General features: G+C 43.0%; 1 protein-coding gene across 4 annotated transcripts in view; it reads left to right on the forward strand.

Annotated features, from left to right (window-relative positions):
• Nucleotides 1-26133, forward strand: part of mast2 (microtubule associated serine/threonine kinase 2) — a 405638-nt gene that overhangs the window by 204009 nt on the left and 175496 nt on the right. For all 4 annotated transcript variants that reach the window (XM_080195426.1, XM_080195427.1, XM_080195428.1 and 1 more), the window contains exon 4: nucleotides 309-340. In XM_080195426.1, coding sequence (XP_080051552.1) covers nucleotides 309-340 — 32 coding nt within the window. The remainder of the gene's footprint in view (nucleotides 1-308; nucleotides 341-26133) is intronic.

The raw sequence follows: 26133 nt of genomic DNA on the forward strand, positions 1-26133 counted from the left end.
CATTTGCTGCTGCAAGGTTTGCAAGTAAATGATTTATACTATATTTCAAAATGGATTTATTAACCATCTGTATTCCGTCAACAGTAGATTACTGGTTCTTAATGACAGATGATACATGGGCTGTCATCCAAGAAAAAGATAGAATTGAACTTGAAGCTCACAGTGCCAAGATGTTATTTTATTGAATCAACTAGTTCACATAAAATTTATAGATGCTTTAGTTTTAAAAATTAATTTGAATTGAAACTGAATGCTGAATGAAAACATTATTTGTTGCAATAATTTGCATACTTTTATTTCTTTTACAGAAAGAATTAAGCTTGCCAAGAAAAGGAAGTTTGTAAGTATGCACTAATTACCTCTGGAGCCTCATGACTTCGGTGTGTTGTATGTTTTAAAGGCTTTTTTGTGAATTTGCACCTCAAGTTAACTCAAACGCTTTCATTTTAGGCCTGCAGGTTTTGTATCAAACACTACCAAGAAAAGTGAAGTATATTTATTTAAACAGAGTGAAGTGTTTTTAGTCCTTTCTCACTCCATTCCCTCCTGAATCAGTGCAATAGTTTTCCATTTCCAACGTCAGCTCTTTGTCTCTTAAATCTAATTGCATACTTGGTTTCACTCTCTGCTCTGACTTCAAATGGAACCCCCACATATACTTCATGTCCCCCATGTGTACTCCATGCTGTTCCAAGAAGTTTAATGCCAAAAGTGGATATTTTTATGAGAGGTTAGGCAGTGAATGTTGCTGGCTTATTCAGTGCTAAAGAATATCAGAGGTAAGGCACATCCTACTCTGAGTAGAATGTGCCTTATGGGCAGCATGGTGGCACAGTGGTTAGCACTGCTGCCTCATAGCACCAGGCATCCGGGTTCGATTCCTGGCTTATGTCATTGTCTGTGTGGCGTTTGCACGTTCTCTCCGTGTCTGTGTGGGTTTCCTCCGGGTACTCCGGTTTCCTCCCACTGTCTGAAAGATGTGCTGGTTAGGTGCATTGACCTGAACAGGTGCCACTGTGTGGTGACTAGGGGAATTTCATTTTAAATGTTAATGTGAGCCTTACTTGTGACTTTTGTTCAACACAAAGTGAATTGCACCTGGTATCTTCTGGTTTTTATGTCTTACAATTATGCTGATGATACCTAACCAACTAACCATTAGCGAAACCAAGAACAATGACACGTTTATCTACCGTTTTATTATCTGATTGTTGCAGTACAATATTGAATTTTTCTTCTCTGGAATATTTTAGGTGTCAATCAAGTTTGGTTTTGTGAGCACAGCACTAGCAGAAACACAAAATTAACACTTAACAAAGAACAACCCAGCACGGGAAACAGGCCCTTTGGCCCAACGAGCCCGTGCCGCTGCATCACCCTACACCTGTTCTACCCTGCATGTCTACGAATGGAACCCCTAACTTAGCCAGATTCAGGGGAGAATAGTGTCAATTTGGTAAAACCAATCAGCCTAAGAGCACATCTTTGGGGTGTGGGAGGAAACCGGAGCGCCCGGAGGAAACCCACGCAACCACAGGGAGAATGCGCAAACTCCCACAGACACAGGCCCAAATCCATGTATCTGCACAGCTAGCAGTGCTAGTCACTGAGCTGTTGCGGCGCCCGTCTACCGGTCCACGATCAAGCACACACGCCGACACGAAGTACTAGGCCACTCCCGGAACTTCCAAGAGCAGCCCACGCACGACCCACCGTGTGCATGCCCCTCGTTTGACAACAAGGTGGACCTCCACCTGCGGAATAAAAAGACAAAAACGTTAATCTTACAAGCCTGCTTTTCCGGTGTCTCCCGAGGTTCTAACCTTATTTAATAGCCGCTACCATAACCCTCCATCCTCGTTTCACTCATGTGTCTATCTAACTGAACCTTAAACGAGTCCAACGTTCCTGCCTCCGCCACCCTACTCAGTAGCACGTTCCATACCCCCACAACTCTCTGTGTAAAGAACCTTCCTCTCACTTCCAAATTATACCTCCCCCCCCCTCACCCTTAAATCATGACCTCTCGTATTTGTACCCAGTCTAGGGAGCAGTCTCTCACTATTAACTCTATCTATTCCCTTCAGTATCTTATATACCACTATCATGTCCCCCCTCAATCTCCGTCTTTCCAAGGAGAAAAGTCCCAGTTTCTCTAACCTTTCCTCTTAACCCAGCCCCTCCATGCCAGGCAACATCCTGGTAAACCTCCTCTGCACCCTTTCCAGAGACTCCACGTCCTTCCGGTAGTAAGGTGACCAGAACTGGACGCAGTACTCCAAATGCGGTCGAACCAACGTTCTGTACAACTGAAGCATTAGACGGCAGCTTTTATACTCTATACCCCTTCCTATAAAGGCTAACATTCCATACGCCTTCCTAACAACCTTCTCCACTTGTGACGCAACCTTCATGGATTTGTGAACCTGCACTCCCAGGTCCCTCTGTATGTCTATACTCCTAATCTGTCTACCTTTTATCACATAGCTCCTCTCTGCATTATTCCTTCCAAAATGCATCACCTCGCGTTTGTCAGGATTAAATTCCATCTGCCACCTGTCTGCCCAATGCACCAACCTATCTATACCCTGTTGTATCACCTGACAATCCAGTTCAGTACCCGCCAACCCTGCCATCTTGGTGTCATCAGCAAACTTGCTGATCACACTACCTACACTCTCTTCCAAGTCATTTATGTATACTACAAAGAGGAGAGGTCCCAGTACTGAGCCCTGCGGCACACCACTGGTCACTGGCCTCCAGCCCGACAAGGTCCCCTCCACAACTACCCTCTGTCTCCTATTACCCAGCCAGTTCTCAATCCACCTAGCTACCTGGCCTCGTATCCCATGCGCCTTAACCTTTTCTACCAGCCTACCTTGAGGGACTTTGTCAAACGCCTTACTGAAATCCATATAGATGACATCAACGGCTCTCCCATCGTCAACCATTTTTGTCACCTCCTCAAAGAATTCCACTAGATTCGTAAGGCAAGACCTCCCTCTAACAAAGCCATGTTGCGTATCCCTAATCAGATCGCAACGCTCCAAATGCTCATACATCCTACCCCTAAGTATTTTTTCCATTAATTTCCCTACCACCGATGTCAAACTCACCGGTCTATAATTTCCAGGGTTATCCCTACTACCTTTTTTGAACAGCAGTACCACATTAGCTACCCTCCAGTCCTCTGGGACCTCACCTGTGTCCAAAGAAGAGACAAAGATTTGCGCCAGAGGCCCAGCAATTTCATCTTTCACCTCCCTAAGCAGCCTGGGATAAATACCATCAGGCCCCGGAGCTTTATCCGTCCTTACGCTACCTAAAAGCCCTAGCACTTCCTCCCTCGTAATAGATATCTCCTGCAACTGATCCTCCGCTCCCTCCAAGAGACCGCACGATTCCGAACCCCTCTCCTTCGTGAATACCGACGCAAAGTATTCATTCAGGAGCTCCCCCATTCCCTCCGACTCAATACATAACTCTCCACTCTTGTCCCTAAGAGGACCAATTTTCCCTCTAACTACTCTCTTGCCTCTAATATAGGAATAAAATGCCTTTGGATTTTCCTTAATCCTACCAGCCAAAGCCATTTCATGCCCTCTCTTTGCCCTTCTAATTCCCTTTTTTTTTAGCTCCCTCCTACTCTCTCTATATTCCTCCAGCGCGCACTCTGTACCCAGTCGTTTCGACCTAACATACGCCTCCCTCTTCTTCCTGACCAAGTCTTCAATACCCCCTGTAATCCACGGCTCTCTAATCCTACCTTTCCCGTCCTTCCGCTTAACCGGAACATACCTCCCCTGCAACCATTTCATTTTGCCCTTAAAAGCTTCCCACTTGCCAACCGTGGACTTTCCAGCAAACAGTCCCTCCCAATCAGTATCCTGCAGCTCCCTCCTAATCCTGCTATAGCTCGCCTTTCCCCAGTTCAGCACACTCCCGTTCGGCCGGCACTCGTCCCTTTCCATTTTTAACCTAAAGTAGACGGACTTGTATTTATCATATAAACAAATAATTTTGTAATTCACTGAACTTCAAGGTCCATGCAATGTCTACTAGTTTTCTAATTTTACCTGTGGTGAAATTTGTCCACTTCAGGGCAAGGGCTGCCATTGCCGTTGAAGGGAATACCTTTTCACTGTTATCAGCCAATGCCGGTATCAAATTTTAAGTTAGGTACAGCATACATTGCAAGGAAAGTTTAAACCATATTGAACATTGGCCATCTAAATTGGGAGGCGATCACCTTTACCATGAGATTAAAATATCATAAGAACATAAGAAATAGGAGCAGGAGTAGGCCATCTAGCCCTTCGAGCCTGCCCCGCCATTCAATAAGATCATGGCTGATCTGTCGTGGCTCAGTTCCACATTCCTGCCCTCTCCCCATAACCCTTAATCCCCTCTCTTATCAAAAACCCATCAACCCGCGTCTTAAAAATATTTAGCGAGGCAGCCTCCACCACTTCAACGGGCAGAGAATTCCAGAGATTCACCACCCTTTGAGTGAAGAAGTTCCTCCTCAACTCCGTTCTAAACCGCCCCCCCTTTATCTTGAGGCTGTGCCCCCTAGTCCTACTGTCCTTCCTGAGCGGGAAGTGTCTCTCCACCTCTATCCTATCCATCCCATTCATCATCTTATACGTCTCAATGAGATCTCCCCTCATTCTTCTAAACTCTAACGAGTACAAGCCTAGTTTATTCAGCCTCTCCTCATAGCTCAACCCCCTCAACTCTGACATCAGCCTAGTAAACCTCCTCTGCACTCCCTCCAAGACCAAAATATCCTTGCGTAAGTGCGGCGACCAAAACTGCACACAGTACTCCAGCTGCGGCCTCACCAATGTCCTATACAGCTGCAGCAAGACCTTCCTACTTTTATATTCAATCCCCCTTGCCAAGAAGGCCAGCATCCCATTAGCCTTCCTGACCACCTGCTGCACCTGCAGGCTGGGTTTTTGCGACTCATGCACAAGGACCCCGAGGTCCCTCTGCACCGTCGCCTGCTGCAGTTTTTTGCCACGTAAGTAATAGTCCTTCCTACCATTCTTCCTACCAAAGTGGACCACCTCGCACTTGCCAACATTAAACTCCATTTGCCAGTTCCTGGCCCATTCGCCCAGCCTATCTAGATCCTTCTGCAGACTCTCCACACCCTCCGCGCAATTTGCCATTCCACCAATCTTGGTGTCATCAGTAAATTTCGACACCATACACTCGGTTCCCTCCTCCAGATCATCTATATAAATGGTAAATAGCTGAGGCCCCAGCACCGACCCCTGGGGCACTCCACTAGTCACCAACCGCCAATCCGAATAGCACCCATTAACCCCCACTCTCTGCCTCCTATTTGACAACCAATCCTCTATCCACGCTAACGCCCTACCCCCAACTCCATGCCCCCTGACCTTCTGCAATAACCTCTTGTGAGGCACCTTGTCAAACGCCTTCTGAAAATCAAGAAAGACCACATCCACAGGCTCTCCTCTATCCACTGCCCTAGACACATCCTCATAGAACTCCAATAAATTTGTCAGACACGACTTCCCCTTAATGAAACCGTGCTGTGTCTGCTCTATCAAGCAATTCCCCTCAAGATGCCTCGCTATTTCCTCCTTGATGACAGATTCTAACATTTTACCTACAACAGACGTTAAACTAACTGGCCTATAATTCCCTGCCTTTTGCCTGCCACCCTTCTTAAACAACGGCGTAACATTAGCCGTTTACCAATCTTCCGGCACTTCCCTGGAATCCAGCGACGTTTGGAAAATAATCACCAAGGCATCCACTATCACCTCCGCCATTTCTTTCAGAACCCTTGGATGCATTCCATTCGGTCCTGGGGACTTGTCCACAATCAGTCCCTCCAGTCTGTTGAACACCACCTCTCTAGTAACAATAATGTCATTGAGACCCTCCTGTCCTACCACCTTTCCATCGCTAACACCCGGCAAATTATTCACGTCCTCCTCCGTGAAGACCGAAACAAAAAAGTTATTCAAGACCTCAGCCATTTCCCCATCCCCTACCACTAAGTCCCCCCTCTCATCCGCTAAGGGTCCAACGTTCACCCTAGCCAGCCTCTTCCTTTTTATATATTTATAAAAACTCTTGCTATCCTTTTTTATATTAAGCGCTGGCCCAGCTTCATAGTTTCTCCTACCCTTCTTTATCAACTTCTTTATCAATCTTTGTTGACATTTAAACTTCTCCCAATCCTCTTCTCGCCCACTACTCTTAGCTACTCTAAACGCATCCGCTTTTAATTTAACACTTTCCTTCACCTCCTTCGTTATCCACGGCTTATTACCTCTCCTCCTACGGTCCTTTTTAACCATCGGAATGAATTTCTGCTGAGCACCAAGAAAGATCGCCTTAAAGATCCTCCACTGCTCCTCAGCAGACCTACCTTGCAACGCGCTCCCCCAGTCAACATTCGCCAATTCTTCTCTCATCCTACTGTACTCCCCTCTGTTCAAACAAAGGACGCATGTCCGGGAACCCACTTTGTCCTCCTCCATCTGCACCAGAAACTCCACCATACAATGATCACTCTCCCCAAGAGGATCCTTCACCACAAGGTCCCCAATTCTACCCGCCTCATTACATAACACCAGATCCAAGATAGCTCGCTCCCTCGTCGGCTCCAACACACACTGTTCAAGGAAACTATCCCGGCAGAATTCCAAGAACTCCTCCTCGAGTCCACCGCGTCCCGCGTGGGTCGACCAATCAATATGCAAATTGAAATCCCCCATAATTATCGCTGTTCCATTCCTGCACGCCGCACTTATTTGCGCGTTAACAGCCCGCCCCACCTCCAGATCATTATTTGAGGGCCTATAGACGACACCCACCAGCGTCTTCCTCCCTTTGCTGTTCCTAATCTCCAGCCACAACGATTCCACTTTCTGCTCTTTGGTTCCTATATCATCCCTTGCTACCACCCTGATGCTATCCTTAATCAGCAGAGCTACGCCCCCCCCTTTTTCCTCCCGCCTATCCTTCCTAAACACTTGATACCCCTGGACATTTAGCTCCTAGTCCCTGTCACCTTGCAGCCACGTCTCTGTAATGGCCACCAGATCATATCCATTTGTGCTGATCCGTGCCACCAGCTCATCCATTTTATTCCGAATGCTTCGTGCATTCAGATAAAGTGCCTTCATCCCAGCCTTCACCTGGACCCTATTTGCCAGAACGCCACCAACCATACTCACACCCCCTACTCCCTTTATTATTGGGACATCCTCGGCCTCTTCCCTTACCTGCACCCTCTCCTTAACTATATCATTGAGGGGAAGCTATCTCTTTCAGAAATAAATAACTAAAGTTGATGAAAGTCAACACACTTCTTTTTCCATTTGGGATGACAGTGCTTTGAATATAGTTGTAACTTCCTGGCTCCCCACTGTTGGATTTGGGGAGTACCCCAAAGATGCGCCAGGGAATCCCTCTTGAAGTTCCCAGGTAAGGGTTTATGTGGCAGTTCTCCAGAGGTGCTAACTTCCCCTGGATAATTGAGTTGTTCTGGTGGCCATCTGACAAAGCAATTTAAATTGCTAACTTTGAATGATGTTACTCTGACAGTTATTCTGAAAGAGTTAGAATAAATAAAAGCACTTCACTGTAACTATTTTAACATCTCAGACTGAGCCCTGCAAGGCAACTGCTCCAAAATGGTATTCCTCACCACTAAACCCCCTACTCGCATGGAATTCCCCATCCCCTTCCACCAACCTGGTTCCTTCACACAATCTGATACCTGCCCATGCCTGAACCCTCATCGACCACACCCTACCCAAGCCATCGAGAAATACCTCTCCCTATCCTGTTATTATCAATGGGATCGTTAAGTGGAGGGGAGTGTGGGGGGCAGCATGGTGGTTAGTACTGCTGCCTCTGAGCACCAGGGACCTGGGTTCAATTCCTGGTTTGGGTCACTGTCTGTGTGGAGTTTGCACATTCTTCCTGTGTCTGCATGGGTTTCCTCTGGATGCTCTGGTTTCTTCCCACTGTCCAAGTTCGGTGATTTAGCTGTGCTAAATTCTCCTTCAGTGTACCCAAACAGGCATCAGAGTGTGGTGACTAGGGGCTTTTCACAGTAACTTTATCGCAGTGTCACGAGCCTAGTTGTGACACTAATAAATAAACTTCAACTTTAAATTCACCAGCTTTAACGCAGCTGGTGCATGAAGAAAGGAGCATGTCCTCTTTTGCTCCCTGTTACATTTTGATGCTGGAGAGGGAACCTGCTATGCTGCCTGAATCTCACTTGGCCTAAGGCAGGAAGGTTGGGCCAGACAAGTGTTTAACAATTTTCGCATGAATAAGTCAATATGGGGTGGCAGTCCAATGCTGATTGCTACTTCGAGGAAGTTACGGCCAATGTTTGAAATACCCTGTATTCCAAATTGTTTCTCTTTGGTTTCTGTTATTTCTGTTGCTTCATACAAATAGAAAAGCATTTGCTGAAATTATTGGTAGGTGATGGGGGGATTTTATAGGGCCTGCAAGAGTAGGAAATGGGGTGGGCTTAATTATGCAGAAGTTGAAATTTTGCTTTCCCAATGGCAAGTTCAAATTATAGATAAACTTAGCAGTGTATTTGTGATGGGTTAGGCTTCGCACCATCTTGTGGCGAGTTCCTACTTGTAATACATTTGTATACTGTCAATATTCAAAATGTTTTGTAGTTTTGTCCTATTTTCCACATAAAGCTGGTGGCACACAAGGATCTTGTGGCACCCAGTTCATATTTGTTTCAAGGTGGTGTCCAACAGTGCCTGAGGTCAATGATTTTTATTGTTGAGCTCTGCAGCCCAAGGGATCGGAGCAGGAGAACGGTAGCTTGTATGCAGGTTTTGGGCTGACAAGGATGAGTCATTAGTGAGGAAGAATGTGGAGTGGAGTTGGGGGCATGGAAGAGTGAAGTGGGGAGTGCCAGATGTTCTGGATGTGGAGCTGGCTGGTTTAGTCAGTTTAAGGAGGGGTAAAGGGCAGTGCAAGTATTGGTCCACATGTGGGTCCATTTCAGGATGGCAGAGACCTTGAGGCCACCTACAACATTTCAGTTAACCCCACTCTGAGTGATCTCAGACAATGGGGTAGCACAGTTGTTAGCATTGCTGCCTCAGAGCACCCAGGACTCAGGTTTGATTCCCGGCTGGGTTAGTGTGTGGAGTTTGCACATTTTCCTCCTGTCTGCATGGGTTTCCTCCAGGTGTTTCGGTTTTCTCCCACAATCCAAAGATGTGTGTGTTAAGTTGATTGACTATGGTAAATTGCCCCTTAGTGTGGGGGGATTACAGTAAATATGTGGGGCTGTGGAGACTGGAGCTGGGTGGGATTGTGGTTGGTGCAATCTCGATGGCCTCCTGCATTTTAGGGATTCTATAATTCTATGAATATCCTTTGCAATGCATAGAATGGAGGCCAACTGAACAAGTTCAGCCATGTCCTACAGTGTGGTGAATACAAACTGAACACTAATCGAACATTCAATAAAGAGTGGATGCAAAAAAAAAACAATGTTTCTTCCACACAAAAGAAATGTCCCTAAATCTTTGTCACCATTAATGCATGCCAAACATAGGGCCTGCCCTCTGATGAAGCCAGTCTTAACAGATTAGTGATGGTGCACAATAAAGTGAAGCCAATGTAATGTGAAATATTTACAAGTGGAAGTTAGACTTTGTAGGACCTTTGTGCTCTCAACCAGTCTTATGTTAATACCAGTGGAATTGAACATGAAAGTTGTGGCTGTGGTAGAGAGCCTCCCTGCTTGTCCAAGGGGTTCTTTTATAACCCATCCATATTTGCTGCAGTGTTGGCTGACAGTAGGTTTCATCACTGGAAAGCTTCCCCCACTGTGTCCCCCCAGCATCTCCATTCATGCTGTCAAAGCCTTAAATTTGAATTTGAATAGTGTGGGAAGCAGCAAAAAAGCAAGAGAGCAGTGGTGCCACCTTCCTGTTCTACCACTGGGAATGGCACATCATAGTTAAAATTCCATCCTATTACGTTATATTTCTTTAGAAAATAAGAACCCTTGGTATATCACCAATATTTGCATGCATCCTATGCAAAGAAAGTTTGAAATCTTACTTTTGTAACATAGGGGAGTTATTGTCCCTTCTCCACCACATTCCTTTTATCTCCAGTTTCAGAACACCATTCTGTCTGCATCAGTATGAAGGCTTCATTTTTGAACCTAAGCCAATCTTCAAATCACTAAAACGTATAGAGGCAGTTTAGTGTTGCCAGAAAGGTCATTTTTTTTCTGATGTGAGTTAGGATCTGTACTCTGATTCAAACAGGTATTGTGTGGTCTGAAGTCAAGTATGCTGTTGCTATTTGGATTTCATAACTATAACTTAAAGTGAAGTCTCATCATTTGGTCTTCACCTTCTACTTGGGCAGTCCCTCTGAGTGAAGGATGACTTTTTCCACATTAAAAATGTGTTCTCTAGTGACTGAGGAGTTCAATGTGTGACCCATAGTCTCTGTCACAGGTGGGGCAGACAGTGTTTGGAGGAGCAGGTGGGTGGGATGCCCGGGCTGCCGTACGCTCCTTCTGCCTTCGGTGCTTGGCTTTGTCTTACTCTCGGTGATGAAACTTGAGGTATCTAACTCCTTCCCAAGTGTCCTTCCTCCATCTTCCTCCTTGGACCAGGTATTCCTAAGTGCTGACAGGGGGTGTTGCACTTTGAGGGGATTTTGAGGGTGTCCTTGAAGTGTTTCCTCTGCCCTCTGGGGGCTTGGTTGCCATGCCAAAGTTTTGAGTAGGGTGAGTGCAAAAAGTGGCTGGCAGATGACATTTAAAGGATCCTGATAATTAAAGGGAAGTATTAAAATAGGGAGTCAAGGCTATTTACCAAGTTAGGATACACTTAGAAGTCATTTCATTCCATTACAAGTTTTGCCAAGCCTAAAGGGGAAGATAGTGAAACCATTGATACACACACCTGAATCTGCAGTCAAGTTATAACATAGCTTCTCATTTAGCTGTGTTTTCGATAGCTGATGAAGTGAGGTTGATGCTGCTCAAGGTAGTTGCCATTCCGTGACAGCATTTCATAGACTTGGCATTATGACATGCAATGAAAGAAACTGGGGGCAGACTTGAGGCACTGTTATTTGCAGCATGGCCACTACAAGTGTTCTTGGAGCATGGGGCTTGTTTTTGCACCTGGTCCTCTATTAATCCAGAATATCTCGAGATCATGCTCGCACAGTGTGAAAGTTCCTGCATTTATGACTGATAGCATTTTACTGCCTTTGATCATCCTAGCTTGACTACTTTCATGTAGTGCCACTGAAAGCATGACACATGGTAGTTAGGGTGTTTCTGAAACACAAGGAAGGAAGGAGAATCACAACGTCCAAAGACACATGCGACAACATTTTCCAACAGGTTGAGCACTGCTGTGGTAGATCCTAATTCTAAAGAAACAGGTCTGTGATTCTGTAAACCCATGGCCCTGCAAAACAGATGCAAGATGTTGACCCAGATTTTGATGCAGCATTGTATCAAAGGCTTCTGCCAGCAAGATCTGCCTTTTCTCAGACTCATTAATTTTTTGCATGGCAGTTTGCTGAAGGTACAAGCTGATAACATCACTGGGAAAGCAGGCTATCAGGACCTGAACTAAAGTTTATTTATTAGTCACAAGTAGACTTACATTCACACTGCAATGAAATTACTGTGAAAATCCCCTAGTTGCCACACTCCGATGCCTGTTCTGGTACACTGAGGGTGAATTTAGCACAGCTAATTCACCTAAACTGCACATCTTTGGACTGTGGGAGGAAACCCGAGCACCTGGAGGAAATCCGTGCAGACACAGGGTGAACGTGCAAACAGTGACCCAAGCTGGGAATTGAGCCCGAATCCCTGGTGCTGCGAGACAGCAGTGCTAGCCACTGCACCACCGTGCTGCCCATAAGTGGACAGGGAAAGCAGCATTGTTTCTTAATCAGATCAAAGGATTGTGAAATGAACAGTGCAAGGATCAAAAAGGAAGTGGGTGAATATATCACATTTAGTGCAGAAAAAAATGATTAGCGAGAAAGGAAGATTGGGTTAAGAAAGACAGAAAGGAAATGTACAAACCTGAACTTTCTGTGCCAAGTTCAGTTTTTACATAGCATGCAAATACTGCAACTTCACACCATTCAAAGCATTTCGGAGCCAGAGGACTTTTTTGTGAGGTTAACGTTGAATGGCACAGCAATGTAACTTGGGTAGCAACTATTGACTTTTTGAGATTAACCACACATTTCCCCTTTGCATGAATTTCTGGTACCATTTGCCAAGGCTCAGTGGTAACCTTGATGTGAAGTCAGAAGGTTGTGGGTTCAAGTCCCACTCCAGGACTTGAGCGCAAAAGTCAGGGCTGATACTCCAGTGCAGTCTTTTGGATGTAATTTTAAATTGAGGCCACATTTATTCCCTCGTGATGAATAAGATTCCATGGCACTATTTTGAAAGATGAATAGGGGAATATCCCTCCTTTTATAGCAGACAAAAATCTAGATTATTTGACCACTAGCACATTGCTTTTTGTGGGAATTTGCTGTGTACAAATTGGCAGCCATGTTTCCAACCCACAGGAGTGAATATGCTGAAGAAATATTTACTGCAAAGTGCTTTGAGAAGTCCTGAGGTCATGAAAGGCGCCACATCAGGTCTTTTCTATCAGTAAAGTAAGGTCCGTGCCTTCAGTTTCTCTGTTATCTTGACAGGAAAACTTGGGTCAAATGTCACCTTTCCCCAAAGTATGAGTTTTATGAGTGCTGCTTGACGTGCTGAATATAGTTCCTACAGCTTCTCCATGAAAGTAATATTTATTAATAAAAATAGCAATCAAGAACTAAGACTAAATTAATGGAAATGTAGTAGGATCACTTGAGTAATGAAAATAAGTCAGATTTCAATAAATCTGCAAATGGGTCAAAATGGCGACCTATTGGCTAATCCTTGTGTGAATTCCAACTTCTATTGACATTATTATGAGGAATTATTCACAGTTGGTACCTGTACTGAAGGTTACCAGCATTAAACTGATCTAAAATAATTAAAATTATTTTAGCATTAAGAGCTAGGAAGCAATTGCAAAATGTAGGCTTCAGATGGTTACCTTGCCATTGATCTAAATTAAAATGTCGCCCAGCCAACTCTCCTAGTAACCCACTGATAGCATGTAATAGACTGGGAACACTTTTCAAAACTTGGTATATTTAAAGTTTTCTATGTCCATAAAATGTAGTTTATGTGAAGCTCACTGGTTATTATATGCATAAGAAATATTTGAGGCATGGAGTTAAAATATTGCACATTGAACTAACTTATTCTTGCCACTATCTATCTCTTCCTGAAAGACAGCCTGTAATATTTCAGTTTGACAACTATTCAGAGAACCTCCTGATCATTTTTTCTGCATGCGTAACAGGTTGAGATGTTAAAGCAGTATTGATGGACAGAAGCTGAAATTGCTGTGGCAGGAATTCAGCCACAACAGGATTAAATTCCATAATTGTATATAAAGCAGAAAAAAAGTAGTCCAGCAGTCCTAAAACTGACATTTTGAATGAAATGTCTGAACCAGTGAAGCTAATCTACAGATCCTCTTTGGCGCAGTGAGGAGCTGGACAGTTAATTCTTTGTGTTTCACCGATCACTTTGTTGAACTTCTTTTTAATAGGGACAGAGTTGGGATATGGCAGAGAAAAGGGAAATTCCAGTGATTGCCTTGTAGTGGTCTCATTATTATTCTCCAACCATTGGAAACATTAACTCTCATTGGCTCAACTTAATCTTTTATAACCCAAAGAGCGCTTTAGGGTACCTCCTTAGCCTTCTGAAGTACACCGAATCTGTATAGTGTTTGCAACTAAATGTCCCTAGTAATTGTTTATACAACAAATCAGGAATTAAATTGACAGTAACAATAAATAATGAACTAGATTGCCAGATGTGGTTATGGTGAATAAGGTGGAGCAAGGATCAGAAGTGGAACTGCCATAGAACAATGATTACAGTATCATAAGGTTTGGCTCACTTAAGGAAGGAGCAGCGTTCCGAAAGCTCGTAATTCCAAATAAACCTATTGGACTTTAACCTGGTGTTGTGAGATGACTTATTAAGATTTGGATTAGTTGGGGAAAGGACCTGGAGTAAGCCAGAGTAAAGAAAATACTTAACTGGAGTTGGGCCCATTTCAGTGGATTGAGTGAGAGTAGATTTGGTCTGGTTAAATTGGAATCAAAGGTCGGCAGGCAAAAGTATAATCAAGAAATGGGCAGCCTTTGAAGAAAAAATGGTTTGGGTACAGTCTAAGTTCATTTCCATGCTAGGGAAAGCTAGGGCAAACAAAGCCAGAGCTCGCTGAAGAAACAAAGATGTGAATAAGAGAAAACAGCAAAAGTGAGTGACAGATGTCAGGTTGATGATACAAGTGAAAACTAGGCTGTAAATAAAGAGTTCAGAAGGCACTAAAAAGGGAAAAAAAAGAGGGGAAACAGAATATGAGAAAAGTTTTATAGCCAACAGAAAAGGGAATCCAAAAAGAGGAAGGGTGAGGTCATTGAGGAACCAAAAAAATTGAATCTTTGAATGGAGACAGAGTGTGTGTAGCCTGTTAGAGGTGCTAAAAAAAAAACTTGGCACTTGGTTTTGGCAACATCGTTTTGCTTTGTAAAGTCACAGCAAAAGAGGATGCAATTGAGATGAAGGATGAATTTATAATTGTACAAAAGAAGGTATTGCCAAGTCTGGCTGTCAGGTTTTATAAGCCATCAGATCCAAGTGGGATCATTCTAGGTTTCTGAGTGAAGTCAGATTGGAAGTTGAGAAGTTACGAGCGATTGCCAGTTACTTCTCTTCAGATATAGGACTGGTGCAAAAGACCGATGAAAAATGTTCCACCCTTGTTCAATAAACAGTGTTAGGATAAATCTAGTGGCCACAGTTTAATCTTGATGGTGGGGAAGCTTTTAGAAATTATAATCCGGAACAGAATCAACTGTCACTTAGACAGTGTGGATAAATTAAGGAAAGTCAGCATGGATTTAGCCACAGCAAATTATATTTAATTAACTTAACCAAAATGCATTTCATACAAAATTGGATTGTCAGCAAAATTTGAACTCGTGGAGTAAAAGGGGCATTGGTATTATAAATGTAAAATTGGTCAAGTGACAGGAAACAGGATAGTGAACAGGTGATGTTTTGTGGGCTGATGCCGATGTATAGTGGGATTCCCACGGGGCCTGTGTGAGAATCATTGCTTTGCTTGATCTATACTAATGACCTAGATCTGAGTGTACAGTACAAAGTTTCAAAATTTGTGAATGGTATCAAATTTGGTAGTGTAGTACGTTTAAGGAGGATGATGATAGACTTCAAGGGGACGTAGGCAGCTGGTAGAATGGGTGGACACATAGCAGATGGAATTTAATGCAGCTAAGTGTGAAATGGTACACATTTTGGTAGGAAGGATGAGGAGAAACTAAACTATAAACGAAAAGCAGCAATTCTAAAAGAGTTGTAGAAATCGGGAGACCTGAGGGTATATGTACACAATTCATTGAAAATGACAAGGCTTGTGGGGAAAGCAACTTAAAAAGCATATGGAACCTTGCGCTTTACAAATAGAGGCGTAGAATACAAAAGCAAGGAAGTCAAGATGAATCATTATAACACTTTAGTTTGGTCTCCATTCTGAACAATGTTCTTTCAGAAGGATGTGAAAGCCTCAGAAAAGATACAGATGAGATTTATGAAAATAATTGCAGGAATGAAGAGATTTCAAGACCAATCAGAGATATCAATGTTATTCTGCTTGGAGCAGAGATGGTTGAGATTAAACTTGGTCATGGTACTCAAAATTATAAGGAGTTCTGGTGGAGTAGTTAGTGTTGGAGTTTTTTTCAGAGGCTAAGTATTGAGCTCAACTTTAGCTAATACAAAGACCCACAACTACAGTATCCTGGTGAAAGATGTTTCTTTATTGACCGACATACGCTGGGAGAGAAGGGCTGGGTGATCCAACACTTCTCTGAAGTTGCATCATATCGGCAATATATTTGTACAATTTCCAAAAGTCATTTTACAAGCCTGCTGGCTCATCCCAGTCAGAAGTGAACCAGTCATCATTAGTACAGGTCAATCATTAGAAAATGTCATATACCATGGCCAATTACAGTTATCTTCTGATAGCATGGGAACAGTGGTTAGGAGTGATTTCTGACTGCCTTTCCAATGGCTACCTGTTGGGGTTCCAGACCATCTTATCTGGTTGAAGGCTTTGTCTGTTCATTAAGCTGCCTGAGTTTGCTCGCTTTGACCTTGGCTTATGAATTTTCTATTCATAAGGTCCACACCAATAAGGGCTAGGCTTCTGTGACTGTGCTGCTGTGAAGGATGCAGTTTACTTTATTGGACTATTTTCCCATGATGCCTTAGAACTCTGTGCCATTAGCCACTATAGTGCACTTTTCAAAAGTATATGATTAAATTCTCTGACTGTGGTTATTTGTGATTCTACGCAGACGGTACCTCTGTAAAATATATGTAAAAAGCAGTCTGATTCTTATCTTAAGTTAAAACAGAGCAGATTAATGGTCATTATTAGTGTTTTAGTCCCAGGGTATTTTGAACCTCTCTAACAGTTAGAGAAGAAACAGAGAAATTTGATGCAAGGATTGAAATTTAAGATGATTGACAGAAGAATCAAGTACAACATATGGAAAATCTTCCTTATGCAGTGAGTCATCTGGGATGTATAGCCTTAAAATGGTGTTGGAGACTGATTCAACTGAGGCTTTAAAAAGGGAATTAGGTAAGTAAATTATGAGGGCCACGGACAGAGTGAATAGGGAGCAGCTATCCCCATTAGTTGAAGGGTCAGTCACAAGGGAACATAGGTTCAAGATGAGGGGCAGAAGGTTTAGGAGAGATGTGAAGAAAAACTTCTTGACCAGTGGGTGGTGACTGTCTGGATTGTGTTGCCTGGGAAGGATGGTAGAGGCAGGTTGCCTCACTTGGTATGTCTTAACATTCAAGACTGTAAGTCAAGTGCTGGTAAATGGAATTAGGTGGGAGGTCAAGTGTTACTCGTGTGCTGGTGCAGACTCAATGGACTGAAGGGCCTCTTCTGCACTGTACGATTCTATGATACATGAAGGGAAAAATACGGTGCCGGGGTAAAGGATGGGGAGCGGTACTAGCTGGATTGCTTTTGAAGAGAGTTGACACATATACAACAGTCCAAATGGCCTCCTTTGTGCTGCAACAATTCAATGATTTCAAAATCATGTCGGGAAAAGAAAAATAGTCATTGGTTTCACTAATTTTACTTTTCACTATTGCTCTGTAATTAAACCTGCTTAACAAATGCAGAGTATTGCAGATGCTGAAAATTTGAAAGAAAAGGAGAAAAGGTGATAAGTATTCAGCCTAGCAGCGTATGTGGAAAGAGAAGCAGAGTTAATGTTTTGAATTGAATTGGATTTTGTATATTTTGTGTAAAAAGAAAATTATGCAAATGAGTTGGAATAGCAATTGATGTATTGAAGAACCAAACAGTGACTTTGGAATCTTGGTATTTGTGTTTCATTCTTATTTGAGATCCAAAATTATTTTTGCATTTTGCAAACAATTTGCTTGTTTGCTTTTCAGTCAGAATAATGGTGTCACATTCATCATGTTTTGAATACTACTCCTTTGGCATTACATCCTGAAGACTTCGTACAATTGCATTGGCTTCTTTTGTGACACTCAGCAATCATAATTGACATTGACAGTGCAGGATGGTTTGAATCGCTACCGTTTTTATATTCAGTGAAATGATCTTTTGAAAGAAATTTATTGAAACTGTTCCCTCGACTAAGTTTCTTGAAGAAACTTAGAAGAACCGACGAGGGAGCGAGCTAGCTTAGATCTGGTGTTGTGTAACGAGGCAGGTAGAATTAGGGATCTTGTTGTGAGGGATCCTCTCGGGACGAGTGATCATTGTATGGTTGAGTTTTTGATGCAGATGGAGGATGAGAAAGTAGGGTCCTGGACCTATGTCCTCTGTTTGAACAGAGGGGAGTACGATAAGATGAGAGAGGAATTGGCGAATGTAGATTGGGGGCGCAGATTGGTCGGTAGGACTGCTGAGGAACAGTGGAGGATTTTTAAGGAGATCTTTTTCGGTGCTCAGCAGAAATATATTGCAATGGTAAAGAAGGAACGTAGGAGAAGGGATAATCAGCCGTGGTTATCGAAGGAAATAAAGGAGAGTATTAAAAGCTGATGCGTTTAGAGTGGCTAAAAGTAGTGGGCGGGTTGAAGATTGGGAGAGGTTTAAAAATCAACAAAGAATGACTAAGAAGTTGATAAAGAAAGGAAGGATAGACTATGAAGCTAAACTAGCACTAAATATAAAAAAGGACAGTAAGAGTTTTTACAAATATATAAAGAGGAGGAGGCTGGCTAGAGTGAATGTTGGATCCTTAGAGGGGGGATTTATTGGTGGGAGATGAGGAAATGGCTGAGGCCTTAAATAAGTTTTTTGCCTCGGTCTTCGTGGAGGAGGACGCGAATAGTTTGCCGGATATTAAAGATAGAAGGATGGTAGGAGTTGAGGGCCTGAATGCGATTACGGTCACTAGAGAGGTAGTGCTTGATTGACTAGCGGGACTGATGGTGGACAAGTCCCCAGGACCGGATGGAATGCATCCCAGGGTTCTGAAGGAAATGGTAGAGGTGATAGTAGACGCCTTAGTGATTATTTACCAAACCTCGCTGGATTCCGGGGAAGTGCCGGAAGATTGGAAAACGGCTAATGTTACGCCGCTGTTTAAAAAAGGTAGCAGGCAAAAGGCAGGGAATTATAGGCCGGTTAGTTTAATGCCTGTTGTTGGAAAAATGCTGGAATCCGTCATCAAAGAAGAAATAGCGAGGCACCTAGAGAAGAATTGTTTGATAGAGCAGACGCAGCACGGATTCGTTAAGGGGAAGTCATGTTTGACAAATTTATTGGATTTCTATGAGGATGTGACTAGTGCGGTAGACAGAGGGGAACCGGTGGATGTGGTGTTTCTTGATTTTCAGAAGACGTTTGATAAGGTGCTGCACAAAAGGTTGCTTCAGAAGGTTAGGGGGCATGGAGTTGGGGGTAAGGTGTTAGCGTGGATAGAGGATTGGCTGTCTAATAGGAGGCAGAGAGTTGGTATCAATGGGTGTTATTCTAATTGGCCGTTGGCAACTAGTGAAGTGCCGCAGGGATCGGTGCTGGGGCCTCAGCTATTTACCATTGATATAGACGATCTGGAGGAGGGGACTGAGTGTAGGGTGTCGAAATTTGCTGATGACACAAAGATGAGTGGAAAAGCAAATTGTGCGGAGGGTGTGGAAAGTCTGCAGAGGGATCTGGATAGGCTGAGCAAGTGGGCGAGGACCTGGCAGATGGAGTACAATGTTAGCAAGTGTGAGGTTATCCACTTTGGCAGGAATAATAGTAGGAGGGATTACTATTTAAAGGGCGAAAAGCTGTAGCATGCTACGGTGCAGAGGGACCTGGGGGTCCTTGTGCATGAGTCGCAAAAACCCAGTCTGCAGGTGCAGCAGGTGATCAAGAAGGCGAATGGGATGCTGGCCTTTATAGTGAGGGGGATAGAATATAAAAGCAGGGAGGTCTTGCTGCAACTGTACAGGGCACTGATGAGGCCGCAGCTGGAGTACTGTGTGCAGTTTTGGTCGCTGCACTTGCACAAGGATATTTTGGCCTTGGAGGGAGTGCAGAGGAGGTTCACTCGGCTGATACCGGAGATGAGGGGGTTGAACTATGAAGAGAGACTAAATAGACTGGGTCTATACTCGTTGGAGTTTAGAAGGATGAGGGGGGATCTTATAGAGACATATAAGATAATAAAAGGGATGGATAGGGTAGAGGTAGAGAGATTCTTCCTGCTCAGAAAGGACAGCAGGACTAGAGGGCACAGCCTCAAGATAAGGGGGGGGGGGGGGGGGGCCCAGTTTAGAATGGAGTTGAGGAGGAACTTCTTCACTCAAAGGGTGGCGAATCTCTGGAATTCTCTGCCCGTTGAAGTGGTGGAGGCTACCTCGCTAAATATATTTAAGTCACGGGTAGATAGGTTTTTGGTAGGCAAGGGAATTAAGGGTTATGGGGAGAAAGCGGCAAAGTGGAACTGATCCACTTCAGATCAGCCATGATCTTATTGAATGGCAGGGCAGGCTCGAAGGGCTAGATGGCCTACTCCTGCTCCTACTTCTTATGTTCTTATGTTAGAATAATGATCCTTGAGACTTGCATTAAAACAGTTTGGTTTTACACAGCATCAGAATGTCGACTCCTCCTTGAGTTAACCAAATGTTTTTTTCTTTAGTAAATGTATATCCTCTGAAAAATCCTGCAAATAAATATGCTTTTCTCAGATTAACTAATTAATCTGAGTCTCCTATTCAATAATAATGCTCTGTGCATTATTAAAGGGCACCAGATTCTAATTGGATGCATGGGGTCAGGTTGAAAGAAATGAACATTATCTTTGAGTTGACGTTTTTGTAGGTTGAAGAGAGCAGTTTGTCATGTACATGCAGTGAGTCTTTGGCTCTTGAGGACACTATTTTATGGAATCAAAATTAAATACCGAGATAAAATCTTGAGTGATCTTCAAATGGAAGTCAAGTTGTTTTTGAAAATAGGTAGACTTAGTATAATTTATTGATCAGGGCATTCACAGCATTGTAAAGGCTGAAATGTATTTAACGTGTGTACGACTTCATGGACTTCTACAAAAACTTTGAACAGTACATACCTCAGGTCATTGGGTTCAATGCAGCTTACCTGGACTCAACCTCAAGCATAGTGACTGTGTGTGTGTTACACACACACTATATATAGTTAAACTACTTTTGAACTGCAGTTTAAAAAAAAATATATTTGAAACCTGTTGGAATGCAAGGAGATATTTTTATTGTGTTGGCCCACCATTGCAATAAGATGGAAATCATAGAATCCCTACACTGCAGAAGGAAGCCATTAAGCCAATTGAGTCTGCACTGACCACAATCCCACCCAGGCCCTATTTCTGTAACCCCAGATATTTACCCTGCTAATCCCCCTGACACTTGGGTTAAGTTAGCACGGCCAATCAACCTAACCCACACATCTTTGGACTGTGGAAGGAAACTGGAGCACCCAGAGGAAACCCATGCAGGCATGGAGAATGTGCAAACTTCACATAGACAATGACTTGAGGCCAGAGTTGAACCCAGGTCCCTGGTGCTGTAAGGCCGCAGTGCTGACCACTGTGCTGCTCCTTCGTGTAAATATTGAAATAGGAAATTAAGTTTAATCAAGTAGCTTCTGGTGGTTACCATTATATGTTGAGAGCTCAACACAAGGACAAAAGATCGCTGAAGCTCTTTGGTTGCTGAGTAATCTGATTTTTTAAACTCTGATATTGCTCAACTACTAAACAAAACAAATACCAAGTGATATTGTTCTTGTTTCTCTAATTTCCCCTGCAGTAGAGGAAAGTATTTTCTGTTGTCCCTCATTTTCATTTTGGGGCATGAATGCATAGATTCAAAAGAGCTCTCTGATATTTTTCCGAAGTTGCCATTTTCATATGCAATAATATCATCATAGTTGAATTTGATTTCAACTGTTGTTCACACAAATACTCTTTTAAAGCTGGTTTGGTGCATTTAAACAAGATGAGATGAAACTAATGCTAGTAAATTGAAAAAAAGTTGCATTGTCAGGTAAAACAGTGAAGAAATAATGGAAAACCTGGAAACACAATGACCAACCGACACCACCACAAGAAGCGCTGGATATGTAACAAAGAGTACCCCGAATATGCAGAGCATTTTAAAGTAGAATGCAACTTAAATTGAAGCTTCATATTTTCACAGATGGTATGTTAACTCTTAGACCTTTGGAGATGGTTGGGTTTTGAGGGGATGGATGGGGAAAGGAAAGGGAGAGGGAAAGAGTGTCCACAGACAAATGCTGAATAATAAATCAAAGCAAAAGACCAGTGGACGAATGTGGAGCATGTACTTCACGAGTTTGCAGGTTTGGGATCACTAAGTGCAAATAATTTAACTAGTGGCTTACAGCCTTGTAGCAATTACATTCTGTTAGCTTCCAGGTTGTGTATTAGTAACATTCAACCTTGAAAAGTTCCACTGTTAAAGTGACATAGGTCCATCGGGATGAAGACAATACTGAATAAAAATTAACACACTCTAATGTACTGTCAGTACATTGGTAGGATATTAACTTTACAGTGTCTTTTAATTACCCATCTCTGTCCTACGTATTGCTTTACAGTTATTATATATCAGAAACAGTTACTTGGAAACAGATATTTTGCATAGAACTGCTCCCAGCTGATGCTCAGTTTCAGTTCCATTGCAAATGTGCTCAATAAATTGTGAGCAGCAGTCCCTTTCCATTAATCTATTGTAATGAATTTTCACAATGTGCTGAAGTTCTACACGAAGGGCCTTGTGTTATGATTGCATAGAAAATCATGGAAAATGCTCCTGATGAGCATTTCTGACAGAATGGGGGTATACCCTTGTAAAATTTACCTTTAAAGCTATCTTAGCCCATAAGTACAGGAAAAATCGAAGCAGAAGACTATGTGGGGTCTGTTGAGCCGACTTCACCATTCAACACAATTAGTTCTGATCTTCTGCCTTAGCTCCACTTTCCCACCTGCTCCCCACGTCCCACAATTCCCTTAGAGACCAATAATCTGCCTGTCTCAGCTTTAAATCTTTTCCATGATGGTGCATCCACAACCTTCAAAGGTAGAGAATTTCAAAGATTCACAACCCTTTGAATGAGGAAATTGCTGCTTATTCCAATCCTAAATGATTGACTCCTTATCCTCAAATGGTGCCTCTTTGTCCTAGCTTCCCGAGCCAGGGGAAACAACATCTCGGGATCTGCATCAACAAGCCTCTTCATAATCTTGAATACTTCATTGAGATCACTTCTCATTCTTCTAAACTCCAGAGAATAAAGACCCAATTTACTTAGCCTTCAGCATATGACAGCCTTCTCAGGCCAGCACCAGACTGGTGAATCTTTGCTGTGCTGTCTCCAATGCAAGTATATCCTTCCTTAAATATGTAGACCCAAGTTGCGCGGACGTTTATTAAAGATTTTTGACAATGCAACCAATAAGGTAGGTTTAAGGGAGCAAGTACTTTACTATGCTTGGCTTTTCAAAACAAAAGGTGCCACATAAAAGGTTAAAATGCCATATAAGAGCTCATGGAGTTGGGTTGGCGATGGGTAATACATTAGCATGATTGAAGGATTGGTTAATGAATTGGGGATAAACAGGTAATTTTCAGGGATTCAGGCTGCAGTGAATAGAATTTATAAAAAATCATTAATGGCTTGTGGGCATTGTTGGTTAAGCCAGCATTTATTGCCCATCCCTAACTTCCCTTGAGAAGGTGGCGGTGAGCTACTTTCTTGAACCACTGTAGTCCCTGTGGTATAGGTACTCTCAATGTGCATTTAGGGAGGGAGTTTCAGGATTTTGACCCAAGGACAGAGAAGGAATGATAATACAATTCCAAGCCAGAGTGGTATGTGACTTGGAGTGGAGCTTGCAGGTGGCAGTGTTCTATCTTTATTCTTCAAGATGGTAGAGATCACTAGTTTGGAAGGTGTTGCCTAAAGAGGCTTGGCAGGTTGATGTAGTGCATCTCATAGGTGGTATGCTGCCACTGTGCATCAGAGGTGGAGGGAACGAATATTTAAGGTGGTGGTGGATAGGGTGCCTATCAATGGGCAGCTTTATCCTGGATGATGTTGAGCTCTTCTGAGTGTTGTTGCAGCTGATCCATCTAGGCAAGTGGAGAGTGTTTCACAATACTCTACCTTGTGCCTTGTAGATGATGGGCATCCTTTGGAGAGTCAGGAGGTGAATTACTATTCATAATATCCAAGCCTCTGACCTGCTCTTGTAGCAATAGTATTTATATGGCTTGTCCAGCATAGTTTCTGACCAATGGTAACCCCCTGGATGTTGAGAATGGGGGATTTGACCATGGCAGTGCTATTGAATGTTGTTATTTTGTCATTAATGTGAGGATATGATGTTTCACTCCAGGCATGATTCTACTGACATACTGGCAAGCTTCTTTCAAAACAAGTTTTGTGTAGCAACACTGTTTAACTATAACAAATTAATTAGCTTAACCTTTAACAATTGAACAATACTTAAACAAGACATAATTCTTAACTGCTAACCTCTCAAGAGTTCCAATTCAAGCAATATTCCTCTTATAGACTTAAATCTCCTCTTTAAGATAAGTTCTAAAACACAGGCATACTTGTTTGTCTCAAGTTAACAGTCCTAGAGCTTTCTGAACACCGCTGGAGAACGAGAAATATAGAAACACATGTTTCTTCTGGCAGTCCAGGCAGCAAACTGCTTGTATTTTTAAAAAATGAAGCAAACAGTCTTAACTTTTTCTTGCCTGCAAGCCTAGCTCCTCCAGTTAAATGCATGACTCAGTCCCTGTCAATCAACCTAATCAAAACTTTACTTTGAAACTCCCGGGGGAGACCTGTGTAAACTCAAATGCATTAGCTCTGCTTAAAACACTCCACGTCTGAAATGAGTACTTAATCTGCTCGCCAGCTATTGATTTAAAGTTTTGCTAGATAAATCGGTGCCCTGTAAAACAGATCTGAATTCTAAACATACCCCTTACAATGAATATGATATACGTCTATTTCTTAAAACACAGAATCATCACAAAAACAAGGGAAGATAGTGAGATTCTTTCTGGTTGGAGATAGCCATTGTTTGGCACTTATGCAGTGTGAATGTTACTTGCCACTTATCAGCCCAAATCTGAATATTGACCTTGTTGTTCTGCATGTCGACACCAACTCCTTCCGTATCTGAGGTGCAAGTGGTGCTGAACATTGTGCAATCTTCAGCAAACATTCCCACTTCTGACCTTTTGATGGAGGGAGAGAAGGTCACTGATGAAACAGCTGAATATGATTGGATCAGGGATACTATCATGAGGTATTCCTGCAGTGATGTCCAGGGATTGAGGTGGTTGACTTCCAACAACCACAAACATCTTCCTTTGTGCCAGATTTGACTCCAACTTGTGGAGAGTTTCCCCTTTATTTTCATTGTTTCCAATTTTTATAGGCCTTGATGCCACATTCAGTCAAACGTTCTCTTGATGTCAAGGACAGTCACTTTCACTTCACCTCTGGAGTTCAGCTTTTTTGTCCATGTTTAGACCAAGCCTATAATGAGGTCAGGGTCTGAGTGACTCGGGCAGAACCCAAACTGAGCTTTAGTGACCAACTTATTGCTGCTTGATGACATTGTTGACAACACTTTCCATCACTTTTCTGATGATCTAGAATAGACTGATGCTGTGGTAATTGGCCAGATTGGGTTTGTCCTGCAACTTCCCACATTGTGGGTAAATGCCTGTGTTGTGGCTTGCTGGCTTGTTTTGGAGTACACATCGTCAGTACTATTGCCAGAATGTTGTCTGGGCTCATAGCTGTTTTAGTATCCAGTGCCTTCAGCTGTTTCTTGAAGTCACGTGGAGTGAATCAAATTGAGTGAAAACTGACATCTGTGCTGCTGGGTCCTCGGGAGAAGGGCAAGATGGATCATCCACTTGGAACTTTTGACTGAAGACACTTAGAAATGCTTCAGACTTGTCTTTGGCATTGATATGCTGGGGTTCTCCATCATTGAGGAATACCATAATCAGTGCTGGGGCGTCAAAAATTTATGATCTATATTAACAGTTTATGTTGTTCATCCATCCTCATTGATGAGGACCTCGACACTATTAGTCAATTTGAGGCAGGTTGCGGTGTGTCCGAAGATGACTGATCAGCCAATTCGGGCACAGAATGTCCTGGCACGTATTGGACAGACTTGTGTAGACACTGTAGTTGTTGTGCTGGTGGCTCTGGACTTGCGCAGCTCTTACTCAAGTTGTGCTTCAGTTGTACATTTTGCTTCGTGAGCTTGCCAGCCTTTGTAGGGCGGTTTTGTGTCAGCGTTTCCCAGGTGGTCGTGTCAATGTCA

This window comes from Carcharhinus amblyrhynchos, chromosome 9 (assembly GCF_965287045.1).
Source record: "Carcharhinus amblyrhynchos chromosome 9, sCarAmb.v2.hapA, whole genome shotgun sequence".
In the NCBI taxonomy this organism is placed as follows: Eukaryota; Metazoa; Chordata; class Chondrichthyes; order Carcharhiniformes; family Carcharhinidae; genus Carcharhinus; species Carcharhinus amblyrhynchos.